This window comes from Eutrema salsugineum, unplaced genomic scaffold, assembly GCF_000478725.1.
Source record: "Eutrema salsugineum unplaced genomic scaffold, Eutsalg1_0 scaffold_15, whole genome shotgun sequence".
NCBI classification, from domain to species: domain Eukaryota; kingdom Viridiplantae; phylum Streptophyta; class Magnoliopsida; order Brassicales; family Brassicaceae; genus Eutrema; species Eutrema salsugineum.
Window position 1 is genome coordinate 1,674,680 of NW_006256867.1, and position 16,728 is coordinate 1,691,407.

General features: G+C 36.0%; 5 protein-coding genes and 1 pseudogene across 5 annotated transcripts in view; 5 read left to right on the forward strand and 1 right to left on the reverse strand.

Annotated features, from left to right (window-relative positions):
* The window catches only part of LOC18021964 (UDP-glycosyltransferase 84B2), a 1,665-nt gene extending 1,314 nt beyond the window's left edge, over nucleotides 1–351 (reverse strand). The window contains exon 1 of the mRNA XM_006404729.2: nucleotides 3–351. Within this exon, the coding sequence (XP_006404792.2) occupies nucleotides 3–340 (338 nt within the window). The 5' untranslated portion in view covers nucleotides 341–351. The remainder of the gene's footprint in view (nucleotides 1–2) is intronic.
* A 1,426-nt stretch (nucleotides 352–1,777) lies between these two features.
* LOC18021966 lies at nucleotides 1,778–2,620 on the forward strand (annotated as a pseudogene).
* Nucleotides 2,621–3,391: 771 nt separating this feature from the next.
* Nucleotides 3,392–5,137, forward strand: LOC18021967 (cytochrome P450 81D11). Its single transcript, XM_024158311.1, is given in 3 exon segments — nucleotides 3,392–3,907; nucleotides 4,065–4,436; nucleotides 4,529–5,137. Coding segments are annotated over 3 exon segments (1,482 nt in total). The 5' UTR covers nucleotides 3,392–3,406.
* Nucleotides 5,138–6,287: 1,150 nt separating this feature from the next.
* On the forward strand, nucleotides 6,288–7,591 carry LOC18021968 (ribosomal RNA large subunit methyltransferase H). Its single transcript, XM_024158499.1, is given in 4 exon segments — nucleotides 6,288–6,536; nucleotides 7,095–7,172; nucleotides 7,223–7,368; nucleotides 7,483–7,591. Coding segments are annotated over 4 exon segments (582 nt in total).
* Nucleotides 7,592–10,691: 3,100 nt separating this feature from the next.
* Nucleotides 10,692–13,893, forward strand: LOC18021969 (receptor-like protein 12). Its single transcript, XM_006404734.2, has 2 exons — nucleotides 10,692–13,534; nucleotides 13,641–13,893. Exon 1 carries the CDS (start codon nucleotides 10,749–10,751, stop codon nucleotides 13,527–13,529), a length of 2,781 nt encoding a protein of 926 aa, XP_006404797.1. The 5' UTR covers nucleotides 10,692–10,748; the 3' UTR covers nucleotides 13,530–13,534; nucleotides 13,641–13,893.
* A 1,887-nt stretch (nucleotides 13,894–15,780) lies between these two features.
* LOC18021970 (probable receptor-like protein kinase At2g23200) overlaps nucleotides 15,781–16,728 on the forward strand; it is a 1,852-nt gene continuing 904 nt past the window's right edge. The window contains exon 1 of the mRNA XM_006404735.2: nucleotides 15,781–16,726. Within this exon, the coding sequence (XP_006404798.2) occupies nucleotides 15,781–16,726 (946 nt within the window). The remainder of the gene's footprint in view (nucleotides 16,727–16,728) is intronic.

A 16,728-nucleotide genomic window follows, 5' to 3' on the forward strand; every position in this document is an offset into this window, starting at 1 on the left:
CAGTGACGATGCAAGAGAATCTCTTTGATTCGACGATTTTAGACAAGTTCTTGGCTCCTACTTTTCTCAACGATGGTATGAGAGAATCCGCACCTCCTGTGTGGTCTTTAGGCAGACCGTCGGAGAAGAAAGCAAGGTCCACTAGGCTATGGTGATGTTCTTTGTCTGCGGTGGTGGCTGCGGTGGAGAGGAGGTCACGGGTTTTCTCGGTGGTGGCGAGAGTGAATCGGAGGTTCGGTCTTGAGAGATGTTTGGCGAATTTGAGCATTGGATTAAGATGATCTTGAAATGGTAGTGCTACCAATAGAACATGTGTTTCTTGACCCTCACTATTTCTCATTTCTGCTTTGTTTAGAGGTGTTACTTATTAGACTTGAGTTGTGTATGAGATTGTGTGTAACTTGTAATTGTGGTGGTATATATAACAATGGTTGCTTAACGATAGATTTTTGCTTAAAATGAAGTTATTAAGTGAGATTTTGGTAAGAAAAATCTATATATAGTAAAAATTGGTAACCCAATAAAATGTTGTTGAATAGATTCAAAAGTTACCACGTTTATTAGCACTCTGCGCCTTGTCCTTAACTCAATTCAAATCTTGTATAATTGTTGACAAAAAAAACACGATATATATACCAATTCTAGTATGGTTAAAGTCAACAGTCATTACTAATGATTTATGAATCTTTTTGTATAGTGTGACACTGAGATCATTGTAATTTGTTAATGACAATCTATAAACTGTAATTGGTAATCCAATAAACGTTGGTCAATAAATTCAAATTTAATCATGTGTTTCTATGCTCTTGTAAATAAATAAATATATGTTATTTTCAATTGTGTTATGGTTATGATTAGATTTATATAAAAAATATGGTTATGATTAGATTTATATAAAAAAAAAAACAGGTCTCAATTCATTCGGATCAGTCTCGTTTGTATTTGTCTCACTTTTAGATTTGAAATCCGTTAAGCTCTATTTAGTTTTTGGAACTAACAGAGTAATCGGTTTATACACGCCAAAATTCTTTTAATCTATTTAAAACCATTTACGATATGATGCTTAAACATTCTTAATATTTATTTTAAATTATATAAACTAAGCTTTTGGAAGCTAATCAGAAGTTAACACACCAATATAATTACCATTGTTTTTTTATTAAATAATAATTACCAATGTTTCAAGGCATGCTTGAATATTCCACTAAGAAAAATCATCGAAATTGTTTATACTAATCTAAAATCCTAGCAAAGGTGGGTGAATCTTTTTTTTTAAAATAGTTATACATATTTTCGAGATGACAAAATTTAACAATATGATAAAATCATATGGACACTCGAACATTTATGTAGATTTAGTTATGTTATATATCCAAGAAGAAATGAATAATATTAAGTAACATCTATTACAAATAACATATCAATTGGTAACATCAGATGGCAAATCAAATAACATCATTACGTAGTAAATTCATATGCATGCGTTACTAGCTAAGCTTGTATTCACTTTATAAAAGAAAATACAAAATAGCAATAGCAATAATGAAGGGAAGAGCAGCTACGGAGGTACAGATTCATTGATCGAAGAGTCGAGTTTTCTCCCAATTGAAGATCTCTGAAGCAAGAAAACAAATAATCTCTTGAATCCTTCTGATTTAAATACCGACTGGTTTTAACTTTTGATAATAAAATCCGGTTATTGCCGGTTTAAATATAAACATTTTTTTAAGTCGACAAAAAAAAACATTTCAAAACAGATGTAAAGTGAGTCAACACTATGATCGATGACTTTCTAGTTGATGAGAAACGTGCACAAAAAGAAAAGGGTAACACTATGATCGATCACTTGCTTTCTCTCCAAGAAACTCAACCAAATTATTATACGGATGTCATCGTCAAAGGACTCATAGTTGTAAGTATTGAGGAATACATTTAATACATCACTAACAACTAACAAGGCTAACTAAGCTTTTTATAATGACTAATTCTTGACTTCTATTTGGATAGGTTATGATATTTGCTGGAAATGTAACATAAACAAGAACGTTAGAATGGGCGATGCTAAATCTGTTGAACCATCCAGAAGTACTAAAGAAAGCGAGGATTGAAATCGATACAAACATTGGTTTGGACAGGTTAATAGATGAACAGGATGCGAAAAGTCTTCCTTACCTCCAATGCATCATATCAGAGATTTTTCGACTTTACCCGGCAGCTCCTTTACTTGCTCCTCATAGGGCTACAGATGATTGTATAGTTGGAGGCTACGACTTCCCTCTTGGCACGACATTAATCGTGAACGTATGGGCCGGCCATTCACCGAGACCCAAACATATGGTAAGAGCCAGAAAAGTTCAAGTTAGAGCGGTTCGAGAAGAAAGGAGAAGAACAAAAGTTGATGCCGTTTGGAATGGGACGACGAGCTTGTCCCGGGTCTGGTCTAGCTCAACGGGTCGTGAGTTTGGCTCTCGGATCGATGATTCAATGTTTTGAATGGGAGAGACTTGGAGAAGAATATGTTGACCTAAGTGAAGCAACCACAATGCGTCCAACGACGCCGTTGCTAGCCATGTGTAGAGCTCGTCCTATTGTTCATAAGATTTTCAATGCTTCTTTTTGAGATGTCACTCCCTTTTTAAAAAAATATGTATATCCATTTATGTTATATCCATTTTGAGATGTAATTAAAATGAAAGACAAAGACTAGTCTTTGATTTACCTTTAGATTTTCGATTTTATTAAAATTCAAAAACTATTTTTTTTTTCAAAAACCAAAATTTAGAAGTTAAAGGCTACTCCATTATCAAATAAACTCACTTCTAAATTTCTAAAATTATGAATGAGGAGTAGTTTTTTTTTACTTTGAGAAAGGGTGAAGAAATTTTTCCAATTTATTAGTTTTTTTTTTGTTGAGGAAGGGTTAAGAAAAGGGAGCTTGTTTTATAATAGAATCTCTCATGCAATTATTCCACCTGTCACTAGAGATATGTTCATAACTTCGTAACGTCTCATGCAATTACTGACTAATAAACATGTGTAATAAGTCTCCATTAATATTGATAGTCTATTTATTTTGCTTTTAATTAATAGGGTTTTGAGTAGAAATTTGTTTCTTTCTAATATTATAGACAATATATATTGCTAGCGTTTACGTTTTTGGTTTAAACCATAGTGATTAAAAATAAACAAATCATAAATTATTATTAAGGGTGACCTACACATATTTATTAGTCATTAATGAATGAGACGTTACGAACATATTTTTAGTTTATTAAAAAAAAAAGATATCTTTAGTGACAGGTGTGATAATTGCATGAGAGTTTTCATTATAAACTAAGCTACATAAACTAATAACTTCCATGTTCGATTCAACACATTTACAACAAGAAGAAGTTCTTAATCTAAAATGGAAACTTACTTTCTAATTTTATCCCTTGCCATCTTCTTTTTCATTTCTCTAAAACCTTTGTTTGGTAAACGGCACAGCAAGTTTAACCTACCACCAAGTCCGGCAAGGCCACTACCGTTGATTGGACACCTTCACCTCCTGAAGCAGCCTCTCCACCGCACATTCCTATCCTTCTCTCAATCTCTCGACAGTGCCCCAATTTTCTCCCTCCGCCTCGGAAACCGTCTCGCCGTTGTCGTCTCCTCCTACTCCATCGCCGAAGAATGCTTCACAGAAAACGACATCGTTTTGGCCAACCGGCCAGAGTCCATAGTCGGGAAATACATTGAGTACAACTTCACCACTGTGACCAGTGCGCCTTATGGTGACCACTGGCGAAACTTGCGGCGTCTCAGTACCCTCGAGATCTTCTCCTCGCACAAGCTCAATGGCTTTTTATCTGTCCGTAAGGACGAGATCCGACACTTGCTACTTCGTCTCTCCAAAAACTCCCAGCATGTATGTGAGCTTGTACATAACTTGAAGATTGTACTCTATAAACATTATCAGAGTTTGTAACCTAGTAGTGTGTCTTAGTGTGGCCACTAGGTCATAACCTGAGTCCGTGCAACACAAGTTTGAGAATTGATAATTTGTTTATTTGATTATAAATTAGGGGTTTGCGAAGGTGGAGATGAGATCATTGTTTATGGATTTGACTATCAATAACATTCTCAGAATGATGGCTGGGAAAAGATTTTATGGTGATGGAACAGAGCAAGTGAGACAGCTTATTGACGAGGTGGTATCCTACGCCGGCGCCGGGAATGCTACCGATTATATCCCAATCTTGCGTTGGATCACAAGTTTTGAGAAACGGGTTCAAGAACTTAGCCGGGTAGGGTCGAATGAGTTCTAGCAGAGCCCTGTGGATTGAAAAAACGTGCGGATAAAGAAAAGGGCGACACTAATGATGGATCACTTGCTTTCTCTCCAAGAAATCCAACCTAATTATTACACAGATATCACTCTAAAGGGGATTATAGTTGTAAGTATTTATTTTCTACATTTATTAATCTTGAATAATCTATTTAATATATAACAACATAAACTAAACATCTGTTAATTTAATTTTTACAGGTTATGATACTTGCCGGAACTGAAACACTAATAGGAACATTAGAATGGGCTATGTTGAATTTGTTGAATCATCCAGAGGTATTAACGAAAGCAAGAACCGAAATCGATACCAAAATCGGTTTTGACCGGTTAATAGATGAACAAGATATTAAAAATCTTCCTTATCTCCAAGGGATTGTGTTGGAGACCTTACGTCTTCACCCTGTAGCTCCTACACTTGTTCCACATATGACGTCAGATGATTGCATTTTAGCTGGATACGACGTTCTTTGTGGGTCGATGTTATTGGTGAACGTATGGGCCATGCATAGAGACCCGTATATATGGGAAGATCCAGAAATGTTCAAGCCAGAGAGGTTCGAAAATGAAAAGGAAAATCAAAAGGTGTTGTCGTTTGGGATTGGACGACGATCATGTCCCGGGGTTGGATTAACTCATCGGTTAGTGAGCTTGGCTCTCGGATCGATGGTTCAATGTTTCAAATGGGAGAGAATTGGAGAAGAATATATTGACACTAGAGAGGCACCTATGATGCGTCCAGCTACACCGTTACAAGCCATGTGTAAAACTCGTCCCATTGTCCATAAGATTCTCGATGCTTTTGCTTGAATTGTAACTCTTCTTGGTTTGATTTATGTTCGGAAATATTACATCAACTTGTTTTGAGTTGGGAAATAATTCAAAATCCTTCTAAGAACGCTTTCATGCAAACTGTTGAATGTATCTTCAAGGTTCTGATCACCACCTAGCTAAGTCTTTGCGGAAGATCCTCACTAAATATTATCATTTTGCCTTCGAATACATTGATGTTGTTGCCCTGATACAGTTGAAAAAAAAAACAACTATAGAGACACTCAAATAAAAAAAAAGTTCATAGCTTTAAAATTTGAGAAAATTTGAAAAAAATACCTTATCATGAGTTTTTAATTTGAAAAATACACCAATTTTTTTTTTTTTGAAATCTACACTTATTGATAAGTAAAATAACAAAATTAACCATAATTTGAAATTGAAGTAATTTTTTATTTAGATTGTAATATATTTTAAACATATATATATGTATATATATTTAGATATTCTGCACAAAGAATATCTAGTTAGTTTCTATTTTATTTAACTTTAATTACCAAACAATATTTTAATTAAAAAAACGTTTTAACTCAATTCAACGAGACTTCAGATTCTGTAAAACACAGATCACACTCATTTGCACTCACGCCGTCAAAATCACTATTCACAAATTGGTAGATTTTTTTTCTTTCGTTCTTGATTTATATTTGTCGTAGTATTATACTTCTTCTCTTTTTATTCTCAAAATGGTTTGTTTTGTTTTTTATTTATACAGAAAAATGGTGCATATCGCTGGAGTTTTTGGTGAATGGCAAGTGAAAAAAGAATCATGGAAATTCATCGTGAATACTAAAAAAAGAGGTAAATTATTCACGATTAGGGATGATTTGAAGTTTGCTGATATGGTTTGAAGTTTGCTGAGATGGCCGAGTCTATAAATGTTGTGTTCAAAAAGCCTCGTGAGCTACCCATTGTCTCATTGATTGAGGTAATAAAGAATACACTAACACGGTGGTTTTTTTATCGTCGAGAAAGTGCTGCGAAACTTACTTCTTCTCTCACACCTAAAGTTGAAAACAAGCTCAATAAACGGTGTGATTTGTCTGATACTTTCGATGCGCAGCCCATAAATCAATATGAGTTTCAGGTAACCGATGGCTCCCAAAATTTTTTGGTTGATCTACAACGGATGACTTGTACATGTCAAGTGTTTAGTATTGATAAGATCCCCTGTAAGCATGCTGCTAAAGCTGCAAAAAGTCGAGGCATAGACCCTGGGTTATATGTACATCCGTACTACTCAAAGTCATACTTGTGTGCTGCATATTCAGAGAGCATAAGACCTGTAGGTGATATTTCAGAATTGAGCGAAATACCTGCTGATATTGTTGGTCAGATATGCTTACCTCCAGATGTCCGAAGGAAACCAGAAAGACCCGTAAAAAGAAGATATCAAAGTGTTGGAGAACAAGCAATGAGGAAAAAAGCACGCAAACAATGTTGTTCAAGATGTCATCGTTCAGGACACAATCGTGCGAGATGTGACTTTGGAATTTGATTTTTATTTTTTATTTGGTTTGAAACTCTGTTTTTCATTTCGTAAACTTTTTTCACTCTTCCTTGAATTGGGATTTTACATATTCTGGTTTTATATTATTTGTATGCAGACTCTCTCTTTCAATTTCTCTTATATCACCAGTTTGCTAATGCGTCCTTTTTTTCTTGGTCTTTTCCAAATCAGTAATACTAGTAAGTGCATTACCGTTCTTGAAATCAATGAGAAAATTGAAGATCTTGAACAAAATCAAGTTTAAACCTTATTGCTTTTTTGAAGATTCATTGGTTCGCTCCAATCCTCGAAATGCATTTGATCGCTCAAAGTATGTTGCCTCAATGAGACAGACTCAACTTGGTAATTTGATCGTTGCTTTTTTTTCATTCTGAAAACGATAGTCTGCATTGATTAATGTTGCATGAGTCTAGTTGTGTGACTTAGGTTGTGGTGCTTGACGAGAGAGGCCGTGACATTAACTCAGAGCAGATGGCTGATTTACTAGGCGATGCAGGAAATAGTGTAAGCTTATACCTTCTCTTTGTTCTTACATCACCCATATCTGTTTTCAGGGAGCTTCAAGGATATCGTTTTGTATAGGTGGACCTTATGGACATGGAAGATAAGTGAGGAAGCGAGCTAATGTGACCATTAGACTTTCCTCCATGGTTCTGAATCATCAGATAGCTCTTGTGGTCTTGATGGAACAGCTTTACAGGTGAAACCATTGTTGCTTCCGTCTGTGTGTGCGTCCCAGTTACACTTAATTTCAAGTTTTTATAGCCTCGCCGGTTGTGCGTTCATATGATGTGATGGGGTTTTCTGTTTTCAGGTCATGGACTATTCTCAAGGGACAAAATTACCATCATTCAGGATGTATGAATCTCTATTTTTGGTGTTCTTCTTTTGCTTTCTTGTGCTTAAAGAAACTGGATTGCTAAAAAGACTTTCTGCTTATAATGTATCAGAAATTGTTTATTGAACGTGAAAACGTTTGTAATCCAAAGTTTATTGCTTCTGATCTTGGCTTAGATTTGAGTCATCCGAGTGCAATATCTGATTTTGTATGTTGCATATTGTTCTCATCATATAGAGATTGAATGAATGTAGAAGCGATTGTGGCTGTTCAACAAATGATCCTCTCTCCACATATCTCCATATAAAGGGAAGGAGATAGGAGACGCTTTATGAACGTAGATCATCTTCCCTTCTTTGAATCTAGATTCTTCTCTTGTGTTTGATTTCCGTTTTGAAGAGTGAAGAGTAAAACGCAATGTTTTCAGATTCTATTTTCAATACAGTGTTTATTAGACTTTTTTCTGATAATCAAAAGTAATAACACTCTGTGCATTATTCCATTCTCATGGAGATGTGAAACTGCAAAGACAATTTCTGCAGTCTACACACGAGCCAAGTCCTCTCTATGAAAAACAAAACATAGAACTAGTCAGTCCTATAATAGTTGCAAAAAGGAATTAAACTAAACCTGAAAAGCCCTTGGTGAGAGAGCTTGAAGAATTAAATGCCCTCCGTTTATGAAGTCCATCACAAGATACAGACTATACTTAGTCTGCAGAAAAAGAAAAGAAAAACAGGTTCGTATAGTGCTATGATAGCTCAAGAAAACAGAGAAAATGGATAAAGTTTGATTTTGCAAGATTAGCAAACGAGATTTGCTCCAGTCTCTTCGCTCTGCTTGTGATGCTGCTGGTTCTCTTCTTGTTTTCGATAAGGTACATAGAAGGAACAGAGAAGCTGAGTCTAGCAAAGGTTTGAGCAAATTTGAAGTGAGAATCAAAGAGCTTGAGATTAATGCCAAGGGACGAGAAGTTTAATTATTGACCTTCGGGGAAGAGTTTCATTAGCGTTTTAGAAACAAAGATTTTCTTTTATAAAGTCTTGTGAAGTCTGCAAGATTTTCTTTTATGAGATTTATGAGTAAAGCAAAAAAGTATCTAAAGAAAAGAGTAATGTAAAGATCACAATGTGATTCATCTATTAGATTTCTAAAAAAAAAATATAACTAAATAGGAAAACCAAGTGAGAAGCAATCCAACGAAAAACCAAACAATAAGAATCAATGAATCAATTATAAGAAAAGAACTTCCAAATAAAAGAAAACTAAGAAAAGAAGAATACGTTCTTAAAACTCAAAACCCAAAAAATACATCTAAAGATTCTGAAAATGGTTGGCTTCTCCGAACATATCCGTTGCAAACTTTTGCCGGATATCACTGATGTTTTCATCTGACAGTCCAACATTCATATCTATGTCTAAGGCAAGACACTCGATATACTTCATAGCATATACTCCACAATCACCCGTTTGAGTGTTCTGTGGAATTCTTCTACATCTTGATACTGTGTACTCATCAGTACTTAATCCGTATTGGTCAGCTGGTGAAGCCAATGATTTGAGAAGATATGGAAGCATATGTGCATATGGCCTCACCAACTCTGTTATCTCATCATCGCTAGTTAGCGAAATGATACTGTCGTACACTTCAATATGCTGGTGAGGAATTGAGATAGCCAAAGCAATCCAATGAACACTTTTAATGTTTAGCACAAGGTAGACATCATCGACATCAACGCCAAGTCTCTTATTTGTACTTTCACACCTTGGTAAAACACCTTTATAGTAATCAATTAACTCACCGCTCCAGTCAAAGTTTCTCTGGTTTTGTGAGAACTTTGGGTAGACTTTTGATATCACTTTTCTTCATTGTTTTTTTGTTCGGATATGTGTGATCTAATTCTGTCTTTCTTTTTCCATCAATTTCTTTCTGAAACTTGTACTCCATCTCTAACAAAACCTATGAAAAAGAAGAAAAGAATTCAAATATGTGGTAATTTTTAATAACCAAATCATTCATTGCAACTAAAAAACAAAATAAATATAGGAAAGCATCACAAATCGAGATACCGTATTGCTGTGTTGTTCTTCTGCTCCCTTCTCTGTTTTTTTTTTCTTAGAAAAAGAAAGACGTCAACGACTTGTTTATATAACAAATTGAAAAAAAAAAAATTTTTATCGAGATAAAGTTGAAATTTTTTTAAAGATTTATCCAATTAATTAATGTGATTAATGAGATATCTTTATCTCAAATAAAAATTCAATCATAATAATTATTATTTCGAGTTTTTCTTTTTATTTAAATAGATAGTGTTAGTTAAATTTTGGTCAAAACGACTTTAAACATAAATCAAAAGTGTAGTTTTTAAAAGAAAAAAAAATGGTGTATTTTACTAATTCAGAAACTTAAATAGTGTATTTTGCTAATTATCCCTTAAAATTTCTTGTATATTTTGAAATTAACTAAAAGTAAACTATATTGCTTATACTGATATTTCCGTTTCTTCACAGTATGATCTATTGATTTTTGCAACCCTCTATATTTGTATTGTTGCACAGCTACTTATATTTCCCTTTCATTACAATGTGATATAATATTTCTTGTAAGTTTTGCAATCCACTACATATCATTTTTCCCAGAGTCAACTTATCTTCGTGTTTGTATATTGAGTATTACATTTGTACTTTTACAATTCTTTTTTTTTTTATAATCTTGAAGTGCTCTAGGAATTATAATTATTATATCATGTTGGATTTTTAAGAATTTTGGTTTTTATGATATTTTGTAAAAAATTAGAGAGTGATGTGTTTCTAGGGACAAAAGACGAAGACTTGAAAAATCAACCCTGGTGTTTTTCCTTCTTGTCCCATTAAAAATCTCAGTTTTCTCTTCAATCTTATCAACTTCCTCAGAATCCTCTTCACATCGACCACAGGTTTCTTCATCCATCGACTTATTGAAATTTCTTGTAGTATAAGTTAAACCAAAATGTGTGGAAACTATTCAACACAAAAGACTTTTCACTCTCTTCTTTCAACGTGAATAACACTTCGTACGAAGGACTAAATGGTGAGCCAAGCGAAGCTGAGTGGAAATGGAGCACTGACTATATGTATATAAAGAGATGGCATGAAACCAATTTAACCATCACAATTTCCATTTGCTCGCTTCTTTTTCGCTATTGATTTTCAAGAAAGTTAAAAATTAGCTTAAAGAAAAAACGAAAGGCTCTTGAAACTCAATGAGTATCATTCATATTTCTCTTTCTTTTCTCCTCTTGTTCGTTTTTTATTTTCATGACGTGTTTGCGTCTCCTACTAGACACTTGTGTCGTCCGGAGCAAAGGGATGCACTTCTCGAGTTCAAGAATGAGTTTGAGATTCGGAAGCCTTCTTTTCGGTGTTATGTTAATGGTCGCTGGGTAAACCCGTACCCGAAGACGGAGTCATGGGCAAATAATACTGATTGTTGTTATTGGGATGGTATCAAGTGCGATGCCAAATCCGGGGAAGTGATCGAGCTAGACCTCAGATGCAGCTCTCTCTACGGCAAGTTTCGTTCCAATACCAGTCTGTTTAGGCTTCGTAACTTTCGTTTTCTCACCACTCTAAACCTTTCACGGAATGAGTTACATGGTCAAATCCCGTTTTCAATTGGAAATCTTTCTCTTCTTACTTCTCTCGACCTTTCTTCCAATGGGTTTTCGGGTCAGATTCCATCTTCAATTGGAAATCTTTCTCTTCTTACTTCTCTCGACCTTTCTGAAAACGGGTTTTCGGGTCAGATTCCATCTTCAATTGGAAATCTTTCACTTCTTACCTCTCTTGATCTTTCTTTCAATCAGTTTTCGGGTCAGATTCCATCTTCAATTGGAAATCTATCACTTCTTACCTCTCTCGACCTTTCTCTTAATCAGTTTTCGGGTCAGATTCCATCTTCAATTGGAAATCTTTCCCTCTATCTTAACAGACTCTCTGGTGAAATCCCAGATTCTTTTGCCAGTTTGAAAAATTTGACGAGGTTAGATGTTAGTTTCAATAAGCTTAGTGGTAATTTTCCAATTTGGCTACTAAATTTGACAGAGTTGTCGGATTTATCACTCGATTCCAATCAACTCACAGGAACGCTTCCCTCAAACATTAGCTCACTCTCCAACTTGGTGAATTTTTACGCAAGTGACAACGATTTCGTTGGAACCATTCCTTCTTCTCTCTTCACCATTCCTTCTTTGAGAATAATTTATTTGTCAGATAACCAACTCAACGGCACTCTCGAGTTTGGGAATATATCTTCACCAACAAAGCTAGTCGTGTTAATGCTTGGCGGTAACAACTTGAGAGGGCCAATCCCGAGATCCATTTCCAAATTAGTCAACCTCTATTACCTTGACCTTTCCAATTGGAACACCCAATTAGGCCCAATTGACTTGAGTATCTTCTCGCATCTCAAGTCACTCCGAATTCTTGACTTATCCCATTTGAACACCACCACTACGATTGACTTGAATGCCATCTTATCATGTTCTCAGTTGCTGGAAACATTGGATCTCTCAGGCAACCATGTTTCAGCCGAAAACAAGAGCTCAGTTTCAGATCCTCCTTCGCAAATGATACGAGAATTAAACTTGTCAGGCTGCGGTATTACCGAATTTCCAGAGATCATAAGAACCCAGCAGTCAATGAGGAGTCTAGACATTGCCAACAACAAAATCAAAGGTCAAGTGCCTGGCTGGTTATGGACTCTACCAAATCTGACGTACGTGAATCTTTCCAACAACACTTTCGTCAGTTTCGAAAGACCAACGAAACATGGACTATCCTCTGCCGTGGAGTACTTGTCTGGCTCCAGAAACAATTTCACAGGAAAGATTCCCTCCTTCATATGCGCGTTGGGCTCTCTAAGCGTTCTCGATTTATCTGAAAACAACTTCAATGGTTCAATCCCTCTTTGTATGGAGAATCTCAAGAGTAATCTTTCGGTTCTAAACCTCCGTCAGAATCATCTTATCGGAGGCCTTCCGGAGAATGTATTTGAAAGTCTAAGGTCCCTTGACGTTGGTCATAACCAACTGGTGGGAAAGCTTCCAAGATCTTTGATCCATTTCTCTGCCCTTGAAGTTCTTAATGTGGAAAGAAACAGATTCAACGACACCTTTCCGTTTTGGTTGAGTTCTCTACCAAAGCTACAAATTCTTGTCTTACGCTCCAATGCATTCCATGGACGGATACATCGAGCCTCCTTCCTTCAGTTAAAAATCATGGACATCTCGCATAATTACTTCAACGGAGTTTTGCCATCGGATTACTTTGTGAACTGGAGTAAATTGTCATCACTTGGGACAGAAAAAGATCGGTCGGATGTAAACTACATGGGAGAAGGTACCTATTACGAAGATTCAATGGTTTTGATGAATAAAGGTGTAGCATTAGAGCTGGTACGTATCCTGAAAATCTTCACAGCACTCGACTTCTCCGGAAATAGATTTGAAGGAGAAATTCCAAGGTCCATCGGCCTATTGAGAGAGCTTCATGTGCTCAACTTGTCAAACAATGCTTTCACTGGCCACATTCCATCATCTATGGGTAACCTGACAGCTCTCGAGTCACTAGACGTTTCTCAAAACAAGCTTTCAGGAGCGATCCCACAAGAGCTAGGGAATCTCTCGTACCTTTCTTCCATGAACTTTTCCCATAACCAGCTTGTCGGTCTTGTACCTGGAGGCACTCAGTTCCGAACGCAGTCTTGCTCTTCCTTCGAAGACAACCCTGGACTTTTTGGCCCTTCTCTTGACGAAGTTTGCAAAGATATACACAAGACATCATCGCAAGAGAATGAAACACCGGAGGAGGCAGAGGAAGAAGACGAAGAGGTGTTTAGTTGGATTGCAGCTGCAATAGGATTTGGACCTGGCATTGTATTAGGATTGACGATTGGATACATATTGGCCTTCTACAAACCGAGGTGGTTCACGAGTCCTTTTGGCCGAAACAAACACAGAAGCAGAAGCACCACAGCTCATTAAGAGAGGTAATCTTCTGAATTTCATAGATTAAAGACTATTGTATAGTATAATGAAATTTTCTGGGTTAATGTATATTGTATGTGAAAATTAACGCTGTTTTTGTTTGTATAGCGTTCTTAAACCCAAGATGAAGAATCTTTGAAAAACAGAATGAAGCAACCAGACCATAGGTAGAGAAGAAGCTTGGGGGAGAAGGCAACTCATTTTATCAAAGTCTAAATATCAGTGATTGTTTTTGGTTTAGTTTGGTGTGTTTATCATATACTCTGTTTTTAGCCAATGTTTGTGTTTCTCTGTAATTGAACAATGAAAGATTGTTTACAAAGCTCAAACTTATTCTTATTTATTAGATAAACATGATTTGAGAGAGGTAATAATGTTCTTGCTCCGACTAAATCAATTATTCTTCTGCCAAATGAAGAACTAAGATTCAACACACATCTCAGAACATTGATCCTTATTCTCTTTTGGTAATATTAATTAGCTGAGTAAAATGATAACTTACTTAGCTTATTGACAGATATTTCACTTAGCAGATAGATATATTAGTTAGCTGCGATCAAGATCACCGACCAGTTAAAGCTATAGATATACAGGCTTAAAACCCAAGCTTTGCCATCAGAATGAGAGAAAAAAAATCATCTCACAAATCATTCCACTTTCCAACTACTGAAACTCTTCAATAGTCAAATGACTCAAATCTGAATAAGAGAGTATACATACACACATACTTAAGTCCTAAATCTTGTTTATAAATGTAACAAAAATAACCCATCATTTTTAACCAAAAACATTGAACGAAGAAATTACCCTATGTTTATCTGATATGATTGTGATGTATCTGCCATCACCAAGTCCTAAATCTTGTTTAAGGTGATTAACGAACCATCCCCAGTTGATGTCGTTTTCGATCTCCACTACTGCCCACGCTATAGGAACAATTCTATTATCTCCATCCCTTCCAACTGCAGCTATCAATAGGCCTTTAACATCCCATTTAAGGAATGCACCATCTAGTCCTATGATAGGTCTGCAATGTGTTTTCCAAGTGACTCGTTGTGCTTCAAAACAGACATAAATACGATCAAACCTTTGCTTGCTTCCGGGTGTTGGCCCTGGAATAGTCTGAATATCCATAATGGTTCCTTTATTAGTCTTATGAATCTCTGCTTCGTAATCCCAGATTCGAGCAAAATGTGTTCCATGGCCTGCTCGTCTTTGCCTAGTAATTTTGGTCTAAATTACTAGGCTAGGTCAGTATCTAATTTGGCTAGGTCAATATAAGTTCGGGTGTTTTTTGGCTTATTACAAAGTTTGTATTTTTTTTTGGCAAAATCATATAAGTTTGGTATTTAGATGACCGATTTCCCTACACACATACTTAAGGGTCACGATGACAAAATCTTCGGTTTAACCAATAAGAGTATTCATCAAAAGACATCTTATAAACCAATGGATTATATTTTAAAAACTTGGTGAAAACAAACAAGAAATTTATCAATAAAATACAAGAACACTGGGTCAATAACTGCTTAATTCTTTTTTTTTTTTAAAAAAACAAAAGGTAAATGATGCAATTGATAGTATAATCTACACTACTCTATACTCCACTGTTTTACTTTTTTTATTTTAAGTACACAACTTTTTGTTATTTTTTATTCTTGGGAGATGTATATCCTATAAACAAAACTGTGTTAAATGGAAGGACTTGATAGACACCAAAACCAGAAGAGAAACGAAAACAAACGGCTCAAACTTGACAGTATAAAATATCTACTGTTAAAACATCATCCAAAATTTATAAATTAACGATTGAGAAATATTTTGATAAAAAATATAATTCGATAATATTGATCAGATTACAGCATCACAAAGTCAGTGAACAAATCATATAAAACAAACTTGAATAAAGAAAATTGTATCATGCCAATTGCCAAAAGAAACCAAACAAATAAATAGATAACAGAAAGTAGAAACATTGACTGACCGATTACTAAGTTCTGGACAAAAGACGAAGACTTGAAAAGTCAACTTCAGTCTTCTTCCTTATTGTCCCACCAATAATTTTACTTTTTCTCCTTCAATCTCATCTTCTTCCTCAATCCTCTGAACATCGACCACATGTTTCTTCATCCATTGACCTCAAATACTTGATTTTCACTATCGACTCTCTTTCTTTCTCTCTCTCTCTAGATTTTCCGTCAAAGCTATGGAGAAACTCTGTCTTCGAAACTCTGTTTCTCTCATGACGATGGTGGTTATTGTTCTTCTTCCTCGTTGCACTCTTTCTACTACTTCTACATATTCTCGTCCCGAGAAGTTGTACGTCAACTGTGGGTCGGATTCTAATGTCACTTACGGTAACCGGACTTTTGTCGGAGATATGATCTCTGGTGGTAACTCCGTTTCATTCACCAAGAAAGGAACTGAAGCCATCAACCAATCAGGATCAGGAATCTACGAAATGGTTAGGATATTCACAAGCCCTTCTTCTTACAAGTTCCAACTCGATTCCGTTGGTCTGCACTTCGTGCGTCTCCATTTCTCTGCTGTCTCTTCTCGGACACAGCTTTTAGCTGCTCGTTTCACAATCTCAGCTACTTCTCACTTGAAAAGTTTCTCGCTTCAGAATTTCAATGAGACCCCACGAGTTGAGGAGTTTCTCCTGATGATTGACTCGCCGGAATTCGAAATTCGATTTGTGCCCGATCATTCATCCATGGCTTTCGTCAACGCCATCGAAGTGTTCTCTGCTCCAGATGACCTAGAAATTCCGTCAGACTCCGACAAGAATCTGCATACGGTTTACAGATTAAACGTAGGAGGCAAGAAGATCACACCAGAAAACGACACCTTGGGAAGAACTTGGTCATTAGACGATGACTTCCTCTACGAAAAAGATTCTGCGAGGAACATTAACTCAACACAAAAGCCTAACTATGAGTCAGGAACAGTGACGCAATTCACTGCTCCTGATTTCGTCTATCAGACAGCTAAAACGATGAACCATAGCTCGAACGAGGGGGTGGTAGAGGGAATGTTGATGAACGTCACTTGGTCATTTAAGGTCAAAAGCAGCTCAAGACACTTCATCAGGGTTCACTTCTGTGATATCAAGAGTGAATCACAAAATCCCGACTCCGATTTCTATCTCTATGTAAACGGACAATCACGACTAGATGTAAAGCCTTCAGAGCGT

What these genes read in the sequence shown, in the direction of transcription:
- LOC18021969 (XM_006404734.2), top strand. Translation starts at nt 10,749, where the DNA reads ATGAGTATCATTCATATTTCTCTTTCTTTTCTCCTCTTGTTCGTTTTT.